Genomic DNA, 22892 nt, shown 5'->3' with positions numbered 1-22892 from the left:
GAATGTTGCTATACATTATCCAATAAGTAGCACAAATCTGTAATCACTCACAGATGCCCAGATCACAATACAGTGCTACTATTCACAAATTTGAACATCTACCCATTTCAGGTACCCCTGTTGATCGAGTCAAACCCCCCCCCCCCCCCCCCCAAACTGCCTTGTGGGGAGAAGAGAAAAGGATCAGAAAATGAAAAAGTAAAGGTTGAAGACAAATTCAATATACCATATTTTAACATAATGTACTATTGTACAACATAATCTAATCAGATGAACTGAATTAAAAAACTCCACACCAAGCTGTCAATATTCAGCACAATGTGTGGAGGTTATAGCAATGGCTGTTGCACAAGTACTCGATATGGAGGATGACATTAAAACACAGAGGGGAGCTGGAGGGCTTTTACCAGGCATCCAAACATCCTGATCCAGACCAATCATAAATGGTGTCCGTTCCCAGCATGGTCATCACTATTCTGAGATGCAATGGATTTATTCACCCAACACAAACTCAGCCATGAATGCAACGAGCCATTTGATAAATTTGAAATCCTACATGAAAACATTGTTTCTACATAATGGCAGAGTAAATTTCCGCACCATACCTTTCAAATGACTGCGTTGCATTAGTAGAGATTTCAGTCCAAATTGCTGCACCTATTTCAACAATGGATACCCTCCCAATTTAAGTCTACAAATTTCCCAACTATAAAAAAGGAATGTTTGCCTACTAAACAGATTTCTTCTTAAAAACTAAAAAGGTTACCATCTTCCATGTCTTCCTCTGTGTTGTTGTGTCCATCTGCCATTGCTACGTTACCATTGATGACTGGGTTAGGGGTGATTCGTGGGGGGTCATCTGCATCCCCAGCTGAAAGAAAATTAAATGCATTATTGCTAAAGACTCAACTTCCTGTTGCCATACTGGAATTTAAGGTTTTCTTACACAGGTAAACTAAAGATTAAAGCACTGTCAAATTTTTCCCTTATAAATCTGTAGACTGTAGCTGCACAACATATTCCTAACAGATCCAAACATAAACAACTTTACAAAGTTATTTTGGGTTGCAATCTATTTATATAAAAAGGCAACAGGTAAATGAAAGATGTCACAGCCAATGAGAAGAAAATTAATTGAGATCGCAAATTAGTCATAGCACCAGAGCCCAGATTTCTAGTGAATTCATCAAATTGTAAATTCTTGCTCAAAAATGTTATTCCTGAGAATTACGGGTAGCAAAGTGGAAGTGGTAAAAGGAATGCTGGATAGTAGCAAATTCCTACCGTGGCGATTGCAATCCCAGGTGCTTTAGTGCAAGTAATCGCAGAGCCCAGATTAATACACAGTCCATTTGCTGAACTCACTGGTAACTACGGAGTGTTAATAAACTAATCCCACTGACACCAATACGGAGATAACAGCACATGAATAGTATTATCTCCTCCGGCTCACAAAGAAGCCCCTCAAAGATCTAGATACTAAAACAAGCACAGGAAAATTCTCTCTCAGACGAAACACAGATCTGTACTGGCATCTTTATAATGTGCCCACTTCCTTTGGGGCATGGGGTAGTCTATGTATGCATTTTGGGAGGGAGAGAGAAGCCCTCCTGAAGTGTAGAATTATCAAGACACTGAAAGCACTGACTTGTATAACCTGCAACTAAAGCAAGTGGCAGAATCATAAGTGACCCGCATTTCAATAGTATGGAATAAAAAATGCATCAACGTGATTAGAATCTGACATTTTTAATAAAAACATGGGCATCACAATGCTGGAAGGTGTACCATGCTTGCAGCATACTAACTGCAGAGGGATTTCAGTTATTTTACTTGCAGACATCTAAACAAGTCCAAAAGCTTAAAACTAGTGTGTCACCCAGAAATTTGTTCCAATTTCAGATAGATGTTCAAAACTTCTAGTTTCTGGCTGCACTATTGTTTGGAAGATAGTTTCCTTCAAACATTCAGAATTCACATTCATCCTCCTGTAAACACTCACTGAAGAAAGGGCATGCACAAAAGTGCTCAGGAATGGCTTTTGAAGTGCACTCAGTAATGCAGCTAACCTGCACACAAGATCAACAACAGTCAATGAGACAATGGGCAATTATTCCATTCCATTCTTGATGGTTCAGGGAAGAATTATCCCCAGGACATGTTGCTCCATGCTCTCCAAATACTGTAACGGGATCTTTTACTTGAACCAGCGCAGATCATATCTCACCTGAATGACAGTACCACCGACAGTGCAACATTCCCCTAGTACAGTTAAATGCCAGCCTGAACCAGGTGCCCAAGCCCTTGGGTGGAGCTTGACGTTACAAATGCTGGCACAACTGATTAACTCAATCCCTATCAGCAACTTAGAAGTGCATGGTAATCTAGGACTAGCTATTGCATAAGGCCCATTCCAGCACACCTCCCATCTCGAATTTGGTTGGCAGCATAATTTGTGACATGCAAAGAAATGTTCTAGTCACTCAGCTTTGGCCAAGTAGAAAAGTCAGTCGGTTTCAGATGTTAGATCAAAACAGTAACCATGTAAATGCAAACAAGTTATTATACCCAGATGCTTTTCAGATTGTGGTAGTAGAACCACGTCGTAAAATATGGTTACAGCAGACCAAAAACAGAACTCAAGTTTTCCTGATGGTTCTGGAGCAGCCTAAACAATTAAATATATCCCACAACCCATTTAGTCAGATTGCTGTGTCATGGGCTTACAAATTGTTTTGTTGCCAAGTGCAAACTGCCTAGATAGGCAGATGTCCTTAGTTTGTTACATTCAACAGTAAAGCCCTGATCAAAGTGATACTTCCCTTTCAAGAGAAAAAAAAATGTGTGAAGGACAAAATTCCAACACCAACTTCCTGAGGCCAATGAAACAATTGAAGGCACAAATTCAAAAACTGGCTTTAAAAGATTGCTGTAACTACAAAAAAAAATGAATAAAGGTATGTTAACCACCAGAGCATTAAGATCAGTAATCTTTTAGCATGAAATCACAGAAATTCAGCTCATTGTGCGAATGCTGCAACTTCAAACAGCTATCTACTAAAATCCTATTATCCTATGTTCGTCCTTGTAGAAACGGCACAAGGAGGCCATTCGGCGCCCATCTTCCACGCTCTTGCTGTTGAAATATTTAATTTCCCGATATTATGGCTTCTTTTACAAGTGGTTATTGCGACATATGGTCCTATTCATGTCGCTACGTTCTCTAAAATACCTAGGAGCTTCTTGCATGATCCTTATTAAATACATGCAATTCCTTTTTGCCACACATTGACACTTCTTAGTGATTCAGAGTCTGAAATCCCTTGTTATTAATTCAACAGTGGAAAAACTTTTCACTATCTACCCGCTTCAAATCTCACACTATCTCAAGGAATTCTCTTAGATCTGCTCACTTCACATTATCTTTTTGGGGGGGGGGGGGGGGGGGGGGGGGGGGGGAGGAGGAGGAGGAGGAGGAGGAGGAGGAGGAGGAGGAGGAGGAGAAAAGAGAGAGAGAGAGAGAGAGAGAGAGAGAACTTCCCATAGTTGTCCAATATTGCAACTGACCCAAATTGTTGCAAAATTGTACAGGAAGATAGGATAGGGTTAGCGTTTCAGGTTCATAGCATTTTATTAAAACCAGATATTAAAGTCACAGAATAGATCATAGAATTTACAGTGCAGAAGGAGGCCATTTGGCCCATCAAGTCTGCACCGGCTCTAGGAAAGAGCACCCTACCCAGGTTCAACACCTCCACCCTATCCCAATAACCCAGTAACCCCACCCAACACTAAGGGCAATTTTGGACACTAAGGGCAATTTATCATGGCCAATCCACCTAACCTGCACATCTTTGGACTGTGGGAGGAAACCGGAGCACCCAGAGGAAACCCACGCACACACGGGGAGGATGTGCAGACTCCGCACAGACAGTGACCCAAGCCGGAATCGAACCTGGGACCCTGGAGCTGTGAAGCCATTGTGCTGTCCACAATGCTACCGTGCTGCCCTAGTCAACAGTTAATGAGGGAGGGGGAGTGGAAAAAGGCAGGCGTTCTGATTACGGGTCAGGAAATAATTAAACAATGCGACAATAAGTGCTTTGAGAGGTTAGTCATGAGACACATCATCTCCATACTCCCAGAATGCCTTGATCCACTGCATTTTGCTTCCTGCCACAACCGGTTCACAGCAGACGCCATCTCCCGGGCCCTACACATATCCCTAGAGCACCTCGACAACAAGGACTCCTGCATCAGATTCCTATTTATTGACTACTCTGCCTTCAATGCCATAATCCCATCCAAACTCATTAAAACACCTAAACCTAGGACTTGGCTCCTCGATCTGCAACTGGATCCTCGACTTCCTGACCCATAGACCACAATCAATACGGATAAACAAACCCCTTCTCCGCAATAGTCCTCAATACCAGGGTCCCGCAAGACTGCATACTTAGCCACCTACTATATCCCCTATACACACAGTGGCACAATTTGGCTCAAACTCCATCTACGTTTGCTGATGACACGACCATAGGGGTCGGATCTCAAACAAGATGGGAGAAGTACAGGAGGAGTTAGAGAACCTTGTGGTATGGTGTAATGACAACAATCTCTTCCTCAATGTCAGCAAAACTAAAGTGCTGGTCATTAACTGCAGGAAGCGATCGGACACACCCCTGTCTGCATTAATGGTGCAGATGGTTGACGGCTTCAAATTCCTAGGTGTTCATATCACCAACAATCTGCCCTGGTCCACCCACGTCGACGTTACGACCAAGAAAGCACAACAGCGCCTATACTTCCTCAGGAAATTCGGCATGTCCACATTGACTCTTATCCATTTTTACAGATGCACAATAGAAAGCATCCTATCCGGCTGCGTCACAGCCTGGTATGGCAACTGCTTGGCCCAAGACCGTAAGAAACTAGAGAGTCGTGAACACCACCCAGTCCATCACACAACCCCGCCTCCCATCCATTGATTCTGTCTACACCTCCCGCTGCCTTGGGAAAGTGGCAGCATAATCAAAGACCCCTCCCACCCAGTTTACTCACTCTTCCATCGGGCAGGATATAAAAGTCTGAGAACATGCACTAACAGATTCAAAAACAGCTTCTTTCCCTCGGTTAAATGACCCCCTTATGGTCTGAACTGATATCTCCTCTCGACAGAGCAGCACTACACTCTATGCTGCTAACTGATGCCTATATATTCACGTTGTGTATTTATTGCTATGTCCTATGTTTTTCATGGACAGAATGATCTGTCTGGACTGTACGCAGAACAGTACCTTTCACTGTAGCTCAGTACACGTCTAAATCTATATCAAAAGCTTTTAGCAATCTTGACAAATCATTAAAAAATGTGCATAGGTCCAGGAGATATGTTAATGGTTAAGGCCATTTCTCCTTGTATTGTTCCTCTATAACACGTGCCAGTTCCAGCAAAAAGCCAAACCTCATCTCCCTCTCTCCACAGATGCTATCCAACTTAACTGCATCTAGTATTTCCTCTTTTTATTTCAGATTTCTAGCATCTGCATTATTTAGCTTTTCTGTAAATGTATTACTTGCTTTTGTGGGGAGCTGCATGACTGAAACATCAATTTGCATCATTTAGCCTTTTCTACCTGTAATCCCATCTTAAAAACCCATATATTGAAGATATCTACTCTCACGAATCTGACCATCTGACAATCCTTTCTCCAAAATGTATGACACCAAGCATCAACACTGCCTTGACCTGCCCCTGCTGCCCACTCCTACAATCTTACAGTCCATCACATCCCATAATTTCAGATTCAGTGTCAGCAAACGTAATTCAATTCTCGTGCACACATGCACCAACTCATTTCCCACATTCCATGTGATAATATATGTATTTGCCCATGATCTCGTTAATCATCCCTCAATCCAATCTTACACAAGATATCTTATCAAATGCATACTATAAATCCATTAACATCCACTACACACCAATTAGCTATAATGCCGATTTTATTCAAATACTTGGGTTTTTCTGAAATAATCATCATAAACTGCTTCGAGCAAGTTATTGTATAACTGCTGAATGTGAAGACAACCAAGCTTGGGCTTGGCACAATTTGTTGAATATATCTGTAAAACTGGTCTCTATCATGCAAAACAGTACCCAACAACTCTAAGCAGTGATGGGAAGACTTAAAAAAGACTTAACTGCAATGTGTCCAAGTTTGCAGACGACACTAAGATGAGTGGTAAAGCAAAAGGTGTAGAGGATACTGGAAGTCTTAAGTGGGATTTGGATAGTTTAAGTGAATGGGCTAGGGTCTGGCAGATGGAATACAATGTTGCCAAATGTGAGGTTATCCATTTTGGTAGGAACAACAGCAAAAGGGATTATTATTTAAATGATAAAATAATAAAACATGCTGCTGTGCAGAGAGACCTGGGTGTGCTAGTGCACGAGTCGCAAAAAGTTGGTTTACATTTGGCAACAGGTGATTAAGGCGGCGAATGGAGTTTTCTCCTTCATTGCTAGAGGGATGGAGTTTAAGACTAGGGAGGTTATGCTGTAACTGTACACGGTCTTAGTAAAGCCACATCTGGAGTATTGTGTTCAGTTGTGGTCTCCTTACCCGAGAAAGGACGTACTGGTGCTGGAGGGTGTGCAGAGGAAATTCACTAGGTTAATACCAGAGTTGAGGAGGTTGGACTAAGAGGAGAGGTTGAGTAGACTGGGACTGTACTTGTTGGAATTTAGAAGGAACCGGGGGGGAGATCTTATAGAAACATATAAAATTATGAAGGGAATAGATAGATAGGACAGATGCGGGGAGGTTGGCAGGTGAAAGCAGAACTAGGGGGCATACCCGGAATTACATGCACTGACCAAGTAAACCACCACATTAATTGTGGATTGTGGGCGGCTTTGAAATTGCCCCAAAATCAGCATGTAAAGCATAACAGAAAGATTAAGAGCATCTATGTGCTCAAGTCTGTGTACTGTGAAGCTGCATTCTTTATTTGAACTGACACACAACTACTCAGTAAAAACATGCAACTTAGTTCAGGTAATTGCTTTAAATAGCCTTTAAAACACCATATATGGGCCTAGAAACTACCACCGCATGGCTAAAATGTTATCTAGCAGTGGCTTTCATGAACCTCAAGAATAACATGGTGTTCTGCAACAAAAGTCCCATCTCAAGACAGTCTGAAATGGACCAAGTGATTTGAAGAAAGCAACAGGACATTTGAGCAACATTTGACTGCAAACAGAATATCATACATTAAAAGAGTTAACTGTTTCCATTTGGCACTAAGCTTTCATTGCTAAAACCTTGCGTAGTTAAGTGTTTTCTACTACTGGTCTGATGTGGCCAGTTTTTAAACCACCATCCAACTTGTTACAGAGTTTGTAAAGAGTCCACTAAATGTAGCCCTCCTTTTTCAAAGGGGGAAGCCAAAACTTGGGTATCCATCGTCTTAAGGTACCTAGCCTTTTGGGTTGTAAAGGCACGTCCCTGCAGATCTATATCTGAAATATTAATTCTGTGGTGGTCCTCATGGCAGCAAGTCTGATGCCCAACCGCTAATTAAGGACAACCATTTGAAATCTATCCAATAGTGGGATAGCAACTGGAAGTCACTGCTGTGGGATGCACAGGCCAGGAGGATTCGCACATGATCCCTCTTGTTGCCTCAAAAATTCCCGCCTAAATTTTATGCAATAGATATACTGACGGAATCGTGCAGGTTATACTTTGGATTACTTTAGGGTTTCTTGAAGTAGTTGAAATAATTATGACTTAACCCATGCAGATACACCATGGAATTTTACAGCACAAGTGGTGGCCCTCTGGCCCAATTTCACGTGTTCGCTCTCTGAAAAAGTTTTCCAATTAGTTCCTTTCATTTGTTGAAACAAATTCATGTCAAATAGGATACCCACTAAGTTGGGAAATTTGAACAGTAGTAAAGGATGTTCTGGCAAAAACCAATGGAAGCGTTTAAAATGGTTGAGTAATTCAAGGGAGTTCTTGATCGGGGATCCTTCAGATCTCCTCCTGTGGTTTAGTTATGCATTTTCAATAAGTGCTGAACAGATCCGTCAGCAGCTATGATACAATTATTATAGTGCCTGACATTTCTTGACTGAAGCCAAAAACATTGGTTCATGATGCAAAACTACTCCAAATACCAGGTAGTTACCACCCAAGCAATTGAAGTGCTGGTCTTCGTCAATAAAAGCAGAACCCATGGTCAAATAAATTTTGTGACTTAACCTGCTATATTCTCTTCACGTTGCTTCTTTGAGCACTGATGTGAATTTATAGATAAGAGCATGTTTTTTTCTTAAATGCTGAGCTACATGAGTAAAACGAACACTGAAATGAACCACGTATGAACATTTTTGACAACAAATCATTTTCCAGCAGACAAAGTATTCGTGAATACCTTTGCAGAACAGTGCACAAGCTTCCCCCTGCTGGAAATTACACAATGTAAACAGGTCCTGGCAGCTGTAAAAAACCTACAACATCCAGTACAGATCTCAAAGCCAAGTGCTGGTATCAAATAATTATAGCCCATCCCAGGCAAGGCCACAGCAGGATGCGAACATCTGGCAACAGCACTGACAAAAAGATATCGGCAACTAAATAAAATCAAAAATTTCATGAAGCAGATTTAATAGGGAATGATAGCAACCCCTCCAAAGTGTCAACTCACTAGGTGTGGTCTCAATTGTGGCTATCATCTTCTTCAGCGTACAAAAAGTTGAATATTCAGAAATGAATTATTGAACTTTCAAAGATTTCTGCTTCTATATCCATGTTATTGATGCCGCCAATCACTTTGTAATGGAATACAGTTGTTAATTGTACAAAACCCAAGTAACAGATGGAACAGCTGACCGTCAAATCTGATGACAAACTGAGTTTAAAGATTCAGATCTGAACACACAGAGCTCAATAATGAGCAGTTGAGCTATACAGATCAGGTCATTGAGGTTCTATCCCTGATCTGTGCTGTTACAGCTCACCTGCATGAGTGGCAGGAGTAATAAAACAGAGTTCATACCCTCGAGTTAGGAAGGGAAAGAAACACATGAAATTTTCTCTCAATTCCTAACCAGCAACCTCTGGTTCAATTGTGCAAACAAGTATTTCGCAAGGAAAAAAAATAATGTGGGCAGCAATGCCCCCCAGCCAAATGATCAATATGGCCAAAGGGTTCAGGACATGTGGGGAAACATGCTCCCAAAAGGAATTTGGTGCTTCAGGGGAGGCAGTTTTTTTTTAAACCGGTAAAGTAAAAAAAACAGACAATAAAATTCACTTTCATAACACAGGGAATTTTGGCTCCACTACTATACTCAATTTAGTGCTGCATTTAATTAAATTCCCTCATTCTAAAAATCATAATGTACCAAAAGTCATTACCTGATAACAGAAGTTTCTGTAGGTCCATAATTCCCTGTACTTACTGATAATGGAAGTTTCTTCTAAACTTTTTGCATTTTTAAATCCTGTTGGTCCGTTTACATTCGAGTTCAATAAATACTTTCTTCCCTTCAAAAAAAACTAATGCATTCCAAACTGTCAGTTTTGTTTTACCGAGTGTAAACAAAAATAATTCATAATTCAGTCTGTTTTACTTTAATACGGATTAAATAGTTGGAATGTATTGTTTACATCACAAATGTCAGTTAACTGGCTATTTTGTTATGTTGTATGTAGCTTGTAACCAAAGGAAAATGAACAGGCCTTAAGGAATAGCCAGAGGGTCATGTTCACCTCGATGCCCTTGACCACATCATAATGGCTGCCTAACATTCCAATTAAGACTTTTAAAAGTAAAATCAGCTTTCAAAATCTCAACCTCCAGAAGAAACAGTTCTAAGTTACACACCTGCACTTACTTATCATAGTTTGCTACCTGCTGTCCTCCCTGACAACCAAGGGCAGTAATAAACTTAAATCTCTATTGTGAAATGAATTTATTCCATATTCCATCATTCACATTCTAAACTGTCTACAATGAAAACAATTCTTTACACCATAGTAACAGCGAAAAGCCATGAGCTGCAAGAAACCTGCATGTGTAGTTAAATAAACAGCTGCTTAAACATTCCTTTAATGAAAGGAATAGTTTACAAGCCATCATTTATCAAGCCAGCTGAATATTCTTACCTTTGCAACCAGAACTTTCTCATGATGTCATAAAACAGCCCAACTGCCTTTAGTGTTAACACATTCAAAAATAAATAGATTCCATAAAGTAATGAAGCTACAACTTTTACTTCTGGCCCTGGTAGCAAGCAACAATTACCAGCTTCAATCTTTTTATAAGACCAGATGGTGGAGGAAGGAGAATTCTTCATACTTCACTACCCAAAATAATCTAATCTAGTCACCGACAATATCAACAGTAGATCAACACTTTGACTAAGTCCATTAGATGCACCCAAGCTCCATCCAGACAGAACCTTGTTGGATGGCTGAAAATTTGTCTTTAGCAAACATTTTGCATTGGAGCTGCAGCAGAAATATTGAATGCAGTAACTGCGGTCGTTTTGGTTAATTCCAGAGAGATGCCTATTAGATGGTTGAAGTAATATTGTAGTCAAGAGTTCAATTCCTGAAGCAATTTATGTCCATCTGAATCCTACCAACAAATAATGCACCAATTACTATCCAATTATGAAACCCAAGTTGAAAAGTGCTATGAATTTAACTGCTTACTCAACCAACTGTATCCACTGAAGAACAAGACTTGAACACAATTTTTAAAAATGGTATGTACTGTGGTGAGTGCAGGCGATGAACAAATGCTCACTTGGAAATATACCTGAGCGGGGCTAGGTTAGAGAGTGAGCATAATTCTGACATCGAGAAACCCAAGTAGTGGGGTATGGATTTCTGCCCACCTGATATCAGCAACAAGCTGTTGGCAAACCGAATAACATTTATCATTTTTCTCTTTCTTTTTTAAATTTATAGTACCAATTTTTTTTCCCAATTAAGGGATAATTTAACTTGGCCAATCCGTCTAACCTACACATCTTTGGGTTATGGGGGCGAAACTCACGCAGATAGGGGGAGAATGTGCAAACCACATGGACAATGACCCAGCCGCCCTGAGAAACATTTATCTTGCTAGACATCAACGTGTTTCAGATTTTAAATCTTAAGATTTGTAAACGTAATAACTTGTTGTTGTTTCACATTAGAATACCAGCCTGGGAGCAACTTCTCAAGAACAACATCAGATGGAAGCTGCAGATGGGACCAGCAGGAAAGGAAGAGGATAGAGCGCCTTTGTGGCTGCAGAGATCTAATGTGCGCGAGAAGAAAAAACATCTCAGTTGAGGTAGCTTTCAGGGAAGTGGTGCTTGGTTGGTTAGTTATATCACAGAATGAAATAACATAAGGGTAGCAGAGGTAGAAAAACTCATTTTTTAAAAAAACATGGTGGTGTAACCTATATTCATTTCATTATAGGACTATAAATCAAGAACTGAAAATGTGATTAGGTTGAATTGTGCTTTTTTCCACTGATGGGGACAGGATGAACTGAATGGCCTCCTTCTCTACTGTAAAGTTTTCTACACTTCTAATCCCATTAAAAGCACTCAATTCTCAGCTAAAATATGCAAGATTAGAAAACTCATGAGGGTAACGCCAAACTTTAAAGCAATCCAACAGCAAGATAAGACACTTTCATACCAATGCCAAGGGGAAAAATACATGCAATGAATAATACAAAGGCATGCAGTGATTGATCAGGAAAAGACTTGCTAAATGGCAGATGACAAGGCCATGGAGGAATTTGGATTTTAAAGTACTTTGGTGGGACACGAGAAGCCAGATAAGAGCAGATTTGGCTCAATGACATCCAAATTCTCCTACCATCGGGATGATGGAAACCCCCCCCCCCCCCCCCCCCCCCCAAACTGAACAAGATCACCTAATGCAAGATCTGAACAGAAAGCCAATGATGGTACACCACCTGGCTTAGATGGAGCGAACACCCAAGGAAGCTGAAGAAATCAGCGAGAGCCAGAGGGTGGCTGTCATGTTGCCAACATCAAATTTAGATTTTGAATTCAACTTTGAACTATTGAAGTATTGTGAGAGCTTAAAAACACCTTTAAATTTTTTTAGAGTATCCAATTATTTTTTTTCTAATTAAGGGACAATTTAGCGTGGCCAATTCACCTACCCCGCACATCTTTTTGGGTTGTGGGGGCGAGACCCACACAGACAAGGGGAGAATGTGCAAACTCCACACGGACAGTGACTAAGGGGCCAGGATTGAACCCAGATCCTCAGCGCCGTGAGGCAACAGTGCTAACCACTGCACCACCACATTGCCCATAAAACATCTTGGCAGTAAATTACAATCTTGTATTTATAATAATTGCTCATGTGAAACCCAATTGATAATATTTTCCTCAGCAAAATAAAGTGGAGATTCCATTGTTCTCATTATACATGTTGATAGGTAACTAAGATAACCAGGAACAAAATAAGACATCATCCTACGGCATATTTTGTTCAATTTAAGCATTGACATAATCCCACTGGTACACACTCCACAACAAATGGCCACAGGTGTACTCTGATATATTTGGTTCTGTGCCAATATCTGCACAAATGCCAGACCTAAACTTTCTAGACTAAGTATATGCAGTCACAGATGCACAAAGTTGGACAAACAAGTTACACCATTGTTTCCTACCCTCCTCCCTCCCAGGTTTTAGAAAAAAAGTCTGACCTACAGCAGCGACTGCACAGCAGGTGTAAAAATTGAAATTTGTATATTCTGTAAACTTGTGTGTTATACTGACAACTTAAAAGTACAAAAGTTAAGAATGAGAGATGACCTTATTGAGACATAGGATTCTTAGGTGCTGGACAGGGTAGATGTTGAGAGATGTTTCCCCTTGTGGGAGAGTCTAGGGCCACAGGGCATAATCCCAGAGTAGGGAGTCACCCATTTAAGACAGATAGGAGGAATTTCTTCTCTCAGAGGGTAGTGATTCTGTGGAATTCTTTATCGCAGAGGGGTTGGTCAAGATAGACATATTTTTAATCAGTAAGGGAATCAAGGGTTTATGGGGATACGGTGGGAAGGTGTATTGGAGGACAACATCAGATCAGCCATCGGAGCAGACTCGATGGGCCGAGTGGCCTACTTCTGCTCCCACATCGTCTGGTCTGAACTCTGCAATTCTCTCTCATATTCCATGAATAATAAAAACTGAATTAAAATACTACACAAACTTGGAACTCTATGGTGGAATATGCCCTTTTGCTGGATTTGGTATTGAAAGAATAAATTCTGGCTAGGTCAGTATTAATTGCCCACCCCAAACTGCACTCAAGGAGGTGGTCATGAGCCACCTTGTACAACCACAGACCCGTGTAGACACACCCACGGTGCTCTCAGGAACAGAGTTCCAGGATTTTGAGTGTCAGTGAAGGAACAATAAAATAATTCCAAGTCTGGATGATGTGTGACTTGGGATGGGAACTTATAGTTGGTGCTCCCAAGTGTCTGCGGCTCTTGTTCCTCTTGGCAGGAAGGGTCACATGTTTGGGGACAGTGCTGAAGGAGCCTTGGTGAGCTGCTGCAGTGCATCTCGTAGATCTTACAAACTGCTGCCACTTTGTGCTAGTGGTAGAGAGAATGAAATGTTCAAGATGATGGACAGGGTACCAATCAAGTGGGTCGCTTTGTCCTGGATGTCACAGAATCTCTTGAGCATTGCTGGAGCTGCACTCATCCAAACAAGTGGAGGATATTCCATCAGGCTACAGACTTGTGCCATGAAGATGGACAGACTTTGAGGAATCAGAATTCACAGCCTCTGATCGGTTCTTTTTTTAAATAAATTTTGAATATCCAATTATTTTTATTTTCCAATTAAAGGACAATTTAGAGTGGCCAATCCACCTACCCAGAACATTTTTGGGGGTGACACTACGCAAACACGGGGAGAATGTGCAAATGCCACACGGGCAGTGACCCTGGGCCGGGATTCGAACCTGGGTCCTCAGCACCGTAGGCAGCAATGCTAACCACTGTGCCACATGCTGGCCTATCTCTGATCTGTTCTTGATGCTACAGTATTTATAAGACTGGCCCAGTTCAGTTTCAGCTCAATGGTAACACCAGAATAACGATAGTGAGGGGTTCAGCGAAAGGAATGCAATTGAACGTCATGGGGAGATGGTTGGAGTCTCTTGGTGATGATCACTGACTGGCACCAATGTAACTTGCCACTTATCAACCCAAGCCTGAGTTTATCCAGCTCTTGCTTCATACAGACCCTGACTGCCTCTGCGTCAATGCAGTCAAGAATCATACTGAGTATTACACAGTAAACATGTCCACTTCTGACTTTATGATGGAATGACGGTCACTGATGAAGCAGGTAAAGATGCCTGTACGAGTTCTTCAGGATAGTGTCCTAGGTCCAGTGGTGTCCTGGGACCGAGATGATTGACCGACAACTTCCATTTCGGGCTCCTTGAGTCAAGTGATGCCTTGATGTCAAGCACAGTCACCCACACCCCACCTCTAGTGGCTCTAACATAAGAAAGAACTGGTCAGAGGGCAGTAGTAAAAATCACATGTGGGGAAAACTCGAAATGTAAATATTGAAATGCAAAAACTGAGTGCCCACAGTGAAAGGAAATAAGAATCTGCACCAAATTCTCTTGTACCTAAAAACATCAACTTTACCTGAATGGAAATTTGAACTTAGGCCAAACATACGATTCAACTTTTTTCCATCGTACATTTGGCTTTCCACTACATTCTGGTGTATAATATATAACGCAATGCAGATTACTGCACTTGCCATTGGCTAATATTTTTTCTCTATCGCCCTGCAATAATGAAGGATACCTGCAGCTGAAGCATAATACCAGAGCAGATGTATTAATTTTGCCAAAACCTCTGGATTATATGTGTCTACACACAAGAATTGTATGAAGGCATTAGGTAAAAAGATCAGTAATGTCCATTAACATTGCCTGATGATGCCAGATGTTTCCATTCAAACTTCCATAAAGCCAACTTTAATATGCAAACATTCAAGTCAAAATGGAGCATGCCTTAAAAAAACGAGAAAATTAAACACATCCATATGGCCCATCTAGTCTGCACCTGGCCCTCTGAAAGAGCACCCAACCAGGCCCACTCCCCCACCCGATCTGTAACCCTATCTAACCTGCACATCTTTGCACACTATGGGGCAATTTAGCATTGCTAATCCACCCAACATGCGCATCTTCAAACTGTGGGAGAAAACTCACACAGACACGGGTCAAGTACAAACGCCGCAGTGTCACCCAAGGCCGGAATTGAACCCAGGTCCCTGATGCTGTGAGGAAGTAGTGCTAACCACTGTTCCACCCAATGGCAAATTCACTTTAAACCATTTTTTTTCCATGTGTACTTTTCTAATCAGCCAGTAATGTTATATTTAGTGTATGGTACCTTGTAGTTAGTATGGACCAATCAGATTCCCAACAGTGGTCAATCCTTACCACATGGAAAACCACAGATTACCCCACCATGAGACAAATAATCAATTTCTTTTCAACTGCCATTTCACTCAATTGCCTTTTGCTCTGACCCAGGCTCACCCTAAACATTTCTGTTTGTGACCCTCTCACCCCAATCCACAATGGTGGCAGTTTCAAATCCTGCTGCATTGGTTAGGCTCACTGAAACATTGACAATCAGCTCTACCTCTACTACCTCTCTAATTTAGCTGCTAACCCCTTGCCCTTGAGATACAGTACCACCTCAACATCTTCTCTCCTTTATCCTGGTCGCTCTCCACCTGGCTAAATGCACCTAGCGCTAGTTATATGCACTCAACTGGATGAACTCACCCCTTGCTGCATACTCTAACCTTCAAACAAAAACACATTCAACAAATCGATAAATGAGCACACCTGAAAATAAAGTGGGAAATTGTAGAGAGCAGAATCATGTAGAAAGAGCAGGACAAGGGAAACAAGCCAGAAATAGAATCATCGAAAGGCAACAGCTTAGGAGGTATTAACAAAAATCCTCACATTGGCTTGTTCTTTTTCCATTCACTTCAAATCGCTGTCCGCTGGTTATCAACTCTTCCACTATCTGCTCTGCCTAATTCCCCCTCAATCTTTTCTTCTCAAAAGAGAACGGGTGCAGCTCCGTCAACTGTCTTGACAACACAAGTGCCTCACCCCAGATATCATTCTCCAATCAATTGTGCATTCTCTAATGCCTTCACACCCTTTGCAAAGCAGTGCCCAGATTTGAACGCAATATTGCAGTGCTTTATAAAAGCGCACAAAAGGAACTAATGGCAAATCTGTTGCATATGAAGTCCAAGAATAGTGACAAGAGACATAAAGAAAGAATTAAACTAAATAGAATGCAGTAGGCAAGACAGTGACAGGGAAGGAAAGGCCTCTTCTTGTGAGCAATAACATAAATCAATTAATACTCCTGCCACTCAAGTTTAGTCTGCTTCAACTCAGCTGATCTTGCTGAGATATACGTGAACGGACGTAGATTTAATGATTTCACTTTAAATTTCCTTTCAACTTAAATGCCAGAAATATGAATCAAACTAAATTGGAGTGCCTTTTGTGAATTTTATATTCTACAAAAGTAGATTTTAGTTAAAAAGATATGGGAATCTGCTAGATAGTTTCTCAGCAATAAAATTAGCTCCACTATATTGGAAATCTGTTTAAAAGAAAAAAACTCAACATGTAATAGTGCTTTTCACAACCTCAGAACAGCTTCAAGGGTTTTTACAGGTAATTACATACTTCTGAAGCATAGGGAAAGGGGCAATCAGTTTTCACACAGCAAGGTCCCCAAAACAGTGCAATGGGAGGTTTTACTGATCCTGATCAAGTAGACAGGGCCTGGGTTTAATGCCTCATCTGAAAGGTTGCACATCTGACACTACAATACTGTGGGAATGCTGCACTGAAGCATCAGCCTCTATTCTGTGCTCCAATCTCTGGAGTTGAGTTTCACTTTTGATTCAAGAAGAGTGCATGTTGTCACTGAGCCATAACAGACAACTAAAAAGATGGACAGGATTACAAGAGAGGATAGATTTTGGTAAAATTAATATGCTTGAACTGTTTTGTCTACATAATTTTAAGCAATCTGCACAATTTAAACATCGACCATGGTCAAAATGCTGAATGATTTGGGGATGATGCAAAATATCCGAATGGTGCGATTTTATAAATTCATGAATTATCTGCTTATAGAAATAACATGTAATCGGTTGGAGAAATGAAGTTGCATGCAAGCACTCAAGTGATGAGACTCGACAACTATTTCCCATCAAAAATATGTCTGTGTCTTTGCTGAGAAGGCAAGTAATTTAATCTACCCAGTGAACCTGTTGTTTTGAAACAGTGCACCATCTCAAAAACTATCATAAGTCCCACGTTCTTAAGTACATTTAAACATTAGAGTCATGTGACTTTATGGACCAATTGTGCTTGGTACACAAGTAGTCGTGCCAAGTATCAATAAGAAAAATGCCGACCCATTAAATTAACGTTCCAATATTCTGCTAAAACTTTGCAGTACTCAGAGGTCTGGGAAATTACTAGCAATATTTTATGATTGATGATATTTGCCACCCAACATTCTGCTGCATTACCAAAGCAAAACTGGATTTGCAAAGACCCATAAAAAAAGCTTGCAATCTCACTGTGGTATCTTTTTTTTGTGATGGGGGGGGGGGGGGGGGGGGGGGGGGGTAATGACATTCTGTTGGAAGGTAAAGTCAATGCAGTTAGCACCCAAATTTCATGTTCCGCGAGAGGTTGAAGAACACGTCACCTGTACACCATCTCTGCTAAGGGGTGATGCAATGTGCAAATTTAGTTGAAAAAAAGAACAAAAACACATACCTGCAAACACAAACTAAGTGCTTGGTAAACATTGGGGGAAAAAAAGTATAAAGTCATGTGAATTTAGCATTAAGCAATGACTAAACAAGTAGAAAATAAAATTGTACTGACCGGTCCCTACAGTGGATAGATACACAAACACAAGTAATAGAAAATAGCAATCCCACTCTAATATACTTTCATCCCAGCTTTCAAACAGTGCTTTTCATAGGTGTCAGCAGTCCTCTAGTGTCACATCAAGTGGCCAATCTTCATGCACACATTCCAGCAAGCAATCACTTAACAGTGACCAAGAGGCATGTTGTGTTCGCTTATTTTCTCCTCGCTCATCAAGATATGGGGGAACGGTGTACAGCTGCCACTGGAGCCCACAAGCCTAAACTCAGGATTACTATTTATCAGTATCATACTTGGAAGTATACTGATCCAGAACATCAGGGGTTACAACTTGGAAATCTAGACACTATTTAGTCTATTAGAGCCACGAGCTTCCAAATCCTTCATCCAACACCACCAAGAACAGATTATCTGGTCACTATCTCTTTCCAGTTTGTGGGATCTCGCTATGTGAACTGGCTGCCACACTACCAGAATTACAACAGTGTCTGCACTTTATTAGGCGTAAAACGCAGTAAGATGTCCAGAGGTTGCAGAAAGTGATGTCAAATAGCAAACAAACCATTACTATTTTTATTACTCTTTCACCTAGATTAGTACACATAATTCAAGCCCAAGCCACTGAAAATGTAAAACTATTTAGCTGTAAAACTAAATTGTGGCATTTTTTTTAAAAAAATTGTCAATATTTACAAACTAGTTGTCAATTTTTTTTTCCAATTAAGGGGCAATGTAGTGTAGTCAATCCAACTAACCTGCACATTTTGGGTTGTGGGCGTGAGACCCATGGGGAGAATGCGCAAACTCCACACAGAGTGACCCGGGGCCGGGATTGAACCCGGGCCCTCAGCGCTAACCACTGGTAAATTCTGTATTCTAACAGCAATTCACTCAATGTGCACAATACAAAAATACTGTCCATGTAAATCGCATGCCCCAAACCAATGGTCACCTACTTCCATACACATGCACCAATGGCCAAATAAAATTTCCTACAAATAAATCACTGATATTTTATTCTAGATTTAAATATTTCAAAAAGATGCATTGATGACTTTGACCAGTTCATGGATGCTTTCAATGGCTTGTAAAACAGTGACAAGATAGCGCAGAATGAGGATTATCAGGAATACGATTGAATGATGGCTGAAGATATTTTTCCCAGAGGGCTATTCAAGTAAAGCATGTTTTAGCGCAGTGGCTGCTAATTTATAAAAATGTAACCAACTAAGCATGAGGGGGCAAGAGGGAATACTAAAATGAGAATTAAGAAGTAGCCCCAGTTGAAGGATTACGATCGACCGACATAATGGGCTGAATAGCTATCATTTCTATCACAAAAAAATGCCCAATACAAGAACTTGACAGAAGTTTGTTGCAACACACAAAACAAACGATATCAGAGTGTATTCAACTCACTTCCAATTAGGATTATTTCCTGAAGACTACCTTAATATACATGGCCTCCGAGGTTTGCAAAAGAAATGCCTGGACACCTGTTTTGAAGGATTCAATCCTCCAAACCAAGTGTGGAAATGTGAGCAGGAGTATGGACCAATCACCCAATCCTGTAAGTGAATATTGGGCAACATTCTTGAAGATAAATGAATATTAGCCTGCAAAGGCCAGACCTCAAGAAATCAAATTACAGCCTAAAAGAAAAACATCCTTCATCCGGCACAGAAACAATAAACTTTCAATGGGCTTGAACGTTCACTGAATTAGGAGCATAATGTAGCAAAAACAAAAAGGAGATGGGGAGTGAGAAGAGAAAAAAAAAGCAGCAAATATTCACTTGGATTGCAGAAATGAATCTCTCTTTAAGAGGTACTTGAGCAAAGGCTTATTAATACCCTGCCGCTGTCTAAGACCTCCAAGTGGGGAGGGAGGGATTGGCAGATGAAACAAGATAGCTTGGAAAGGCCAGCATGAGATAGCAAATACTGCAGGAGTCTCCCATCACCTTTCAATCCCTCCACCCCGGCCGTGTTTGTGGCCTTGCGTGTGCGTGTGGTTTAAAATAAACAGGGATGAATTGGGGTGGGTGAGGGGGCAAACACACGTTCGTTCGAGTGTGTGTGTGGAGCAGCAGGGCCGATTCCCAATTCAAACCGATTTCCAATGGAGCCTCAGACGGTGATTAATGGGGTGGGGGGACGACCAGGGAGAGGAGGCGGCCTGGGGAGATGGCTTGGGTTTAACATGGAGAAGCTGCAGCATGGCGCCTGAGGCCTACGCTTGGTTCCCATTAGGAAGGGGTAATTGGGGGGGGGGCTCTCAAACCCCGCGCCCAGCTCAGCCCTGCGGCCTAACCGTCACTCTCCATTTTGTAAACCCGCCGACGGAAATTCGGATTTGGGGGGATCCAATAAAACAACAACTTGAAGGGGGGGGGGCGCCTAGATTCCCCTCCCGCCCGCTCACCTTCCATCTCCATCTCCTCGGGCTCGCTGAGGTGCTGCTCGCTGGGCTTGGTGCAGTGGTTCATGGTGTCAAGCGGCTGGTGGTGGTGGTCGGCGGCGGCGGCCTGGGCCTCCGCCTCGGCCTTCCTGGCGTCGCCGGCCGGCGGGGGGCAGGCGAGGGAGGGCTCGCGGCTGGCAGGTTCGGAAACCCGGACGTATTTGCTCGCTATGCGCCCAATCTCGGCCAAGTGCTGCGCTCGAAGCTCCCCCCTGCCCACTGCCCACGGCAAAGGGGGAACCCGCCTCGACCTGCCCCGAGAACGGTGGGGAGAGCCAGCGCCTCCCGCGGGTGAGGGGGGGATGAGGGTGGGGAGTTAAATAAATAAATACAAATTCACGGGCTGTTATTCGGTGGAAAGGGGAGACGGGAGGGCGGCTTTTTAAACACAAATGGACGCGGCGGCGGCGCCGGTGTGTTTGCGGCCTACGGGGGGTGGGGGGGGGCTGATTGTGACTTGTTATTGTCGCTGTGGCGGTGCTTTATGGCGGATCCTCCTCCTCCTCCTTCAATTCCTCGGGCTGCAGGCCTCAGGTCCGGCTCACCGCCTCCTTCCTCCCCTCACTCTCACTCTCTGTCTCTCCCTCCTTCGCTTCCCGGCCTCCGTTCTTCCAGCCCCGCTGGCTCCGCACCCGTGGAGAAAATGGCGGCGCGACGCAGATGTCACCTCCGCCACGCGCAGGCGCAGGCGGGCCGGCTGTGAGGGAGGGGGCGGGGCCTCCGCACTGACGTCACCGACACCATCAACAAGGACCCGGGCGTGGAGGGGGTGGGGGAGGGGGTGGGGGAGGGGGTGGGAGGGGGGATGGGGAGGAAGGGGCGTGGCCCGCCGGGCTGGCCACGTGGGCTTGACCATCCTCCTCCAGATCGCCCTTAGGCCCCCCCCCCCCGCCTCAAACCTCCCACTGCCACCTCCCCCTGACATTTCCCCAAAACACATGATTCCCTTGGCAAATGCCCACCCCCACCCCAAATGAAAACCAACACCTAACTTGGCAAAGTTTTTTTTTAAGAGTACCCAATTCATTTTTTCCAATTAAGGGGGAACTTTAGCGCGGCCAATCCACCTAGCCGGCACATTTTTGGGTTGTGGGGGCAAAACCCACGCAAACACGGGGAGAATGTGCAAACTCCACACGGACAGTGACCCAGAGCTGGGATCAAACCTGGGACCTCGGCGCCGTGAGGCAGCAGTGCTAACCCACTGTGCCACCGTGCTGCCCTTCTAATTTTCCAAAGTTTGGCAACCTGTCCAATGTGATGGCAGCAGTAAAGTTACAGGGAGAGGATTACAGGATGGTTGCAGCGCAGAAGGGGGGGGGGCGCTATCTGTTTGACCCGCCATGTTTACCCTGGCTGGAGGGTGGCGCAGTGGTGTACAGTGCTGCCTTGGGAGCGGCACGTAGCACAGTGATTAGCACTGCCACCTACAGTGCTGAGGACCTGGGTCACTGCCCGTGTGGAGTTTGCACTTTTTGCCCATGCCTGCGTAGGTCTCCCCCCCCCCCCCCCCCCCAACACAAAGAGATGTGCAGATTAGGTGAGGAATGCTAATGGCATTCTGGCCTTTATAGCGAGAGGATTTGAGTATAGGAGTAGGGATGTCTTGCTGCAGTTATACTGAGCCTTGGTGAGGCCACACCTTGAGTATTGTGTGCAGTTTTGGTCTCCTAGTTTGAGGAAGGACATTATTGCTATTGAGGGCATCCAGCGAACGTTCACCAGACTAATTCCCGGATGGCAGGACTGCCGTATGAAGAAAGGCTGGATCGTCTGGGCTTGTACTCACTGGAGTTTAGAAAAATGAGAGAGGATCGCATAGAAACATATAAAATCCTGATGGAACTGGCTAGATGTGGGAAAAATATTCCCGATGTTGGGGATGATGCACCATCAATTACTACAAAGATGAGAGTAGTGAATAATCGAGGCTTTATTGAGCAAAGATGTTGTGCCTCCTGTTGCTGCTACCAGAATGGCTGCAGCAACGGTGAGCACACACATTTATACACCGCCTACTGGCCGGAGCCAGCAGGCAGGGATTTAGCCATGTACCTCTAGTATATGAGTCTTACCGTACTACATATAATACAACTAGTGGTGACTGCCACAGGGGACATCCAGAACTAGGGGTCACAGCCCAAGAATAAGGAGTTAGCCATTCAGGACTGAGATGAGGAAGAACTTCTTCTCTCAAAAGAGTTGTGAACGTGTGGAATTCTCGACCACAGAAAGCTGTTGGGGCCAGTTTTTTGGATATATTCAAGAGGAATGTGGACATGACCCTTACAGCTAAAGGAATCAAGGGGTATGGAGAGAAAGAGGGAGTGGGATACTGAATTTGCATGATCAGCCGTGATCATATTGAAT

General features: G+C 42.9%; 1 protein-coding gene across 1 annotated transcript in view; it reads right to left on the bottom strand.

Moving 5' to 3' along the window:
• usp7 (ubiquitin specific peptidase 7 (herpes virus-associated)) overlaps positions 1-21197 on the bottom strand; it is an 84123-nt gene extending 62926 nt beyond the window's left edge. Inside the window, 2 exon segments of the mRNA XM_038820353.1 lie at positions 767-871; positions 20487-21197. Coding sequence (XP_038676281.1) covers positions 767-871; positions 20487-20550 — 169 coding nt within the window. The 5' untranslated portion in view covers positions 20551-21197.
• Positions 21198-22892: the final 1695 nt, after the last annotated feature.

This window comes from Scyliorhinus canicula, chromosome 15 (genome assembly GCF_902713615.1).
Source record: "Scyliorhinus canicula chromosome 15, sScyCan1.1, whole genome shotgun sequence".
Taxonomy (NCBI): domain Eukaryota; kingdom Metazoa; phylum Chordata; class Chondrichthyes; order Carcharhiniformes; family Scyliorhinidae; genus Scyliorhinus; species Scyliorhinus canicula.
Note: the sequence above shows the minus strand (reverse complement) of the source record. Positions and strands in the feature narration are given on the sequence as shown.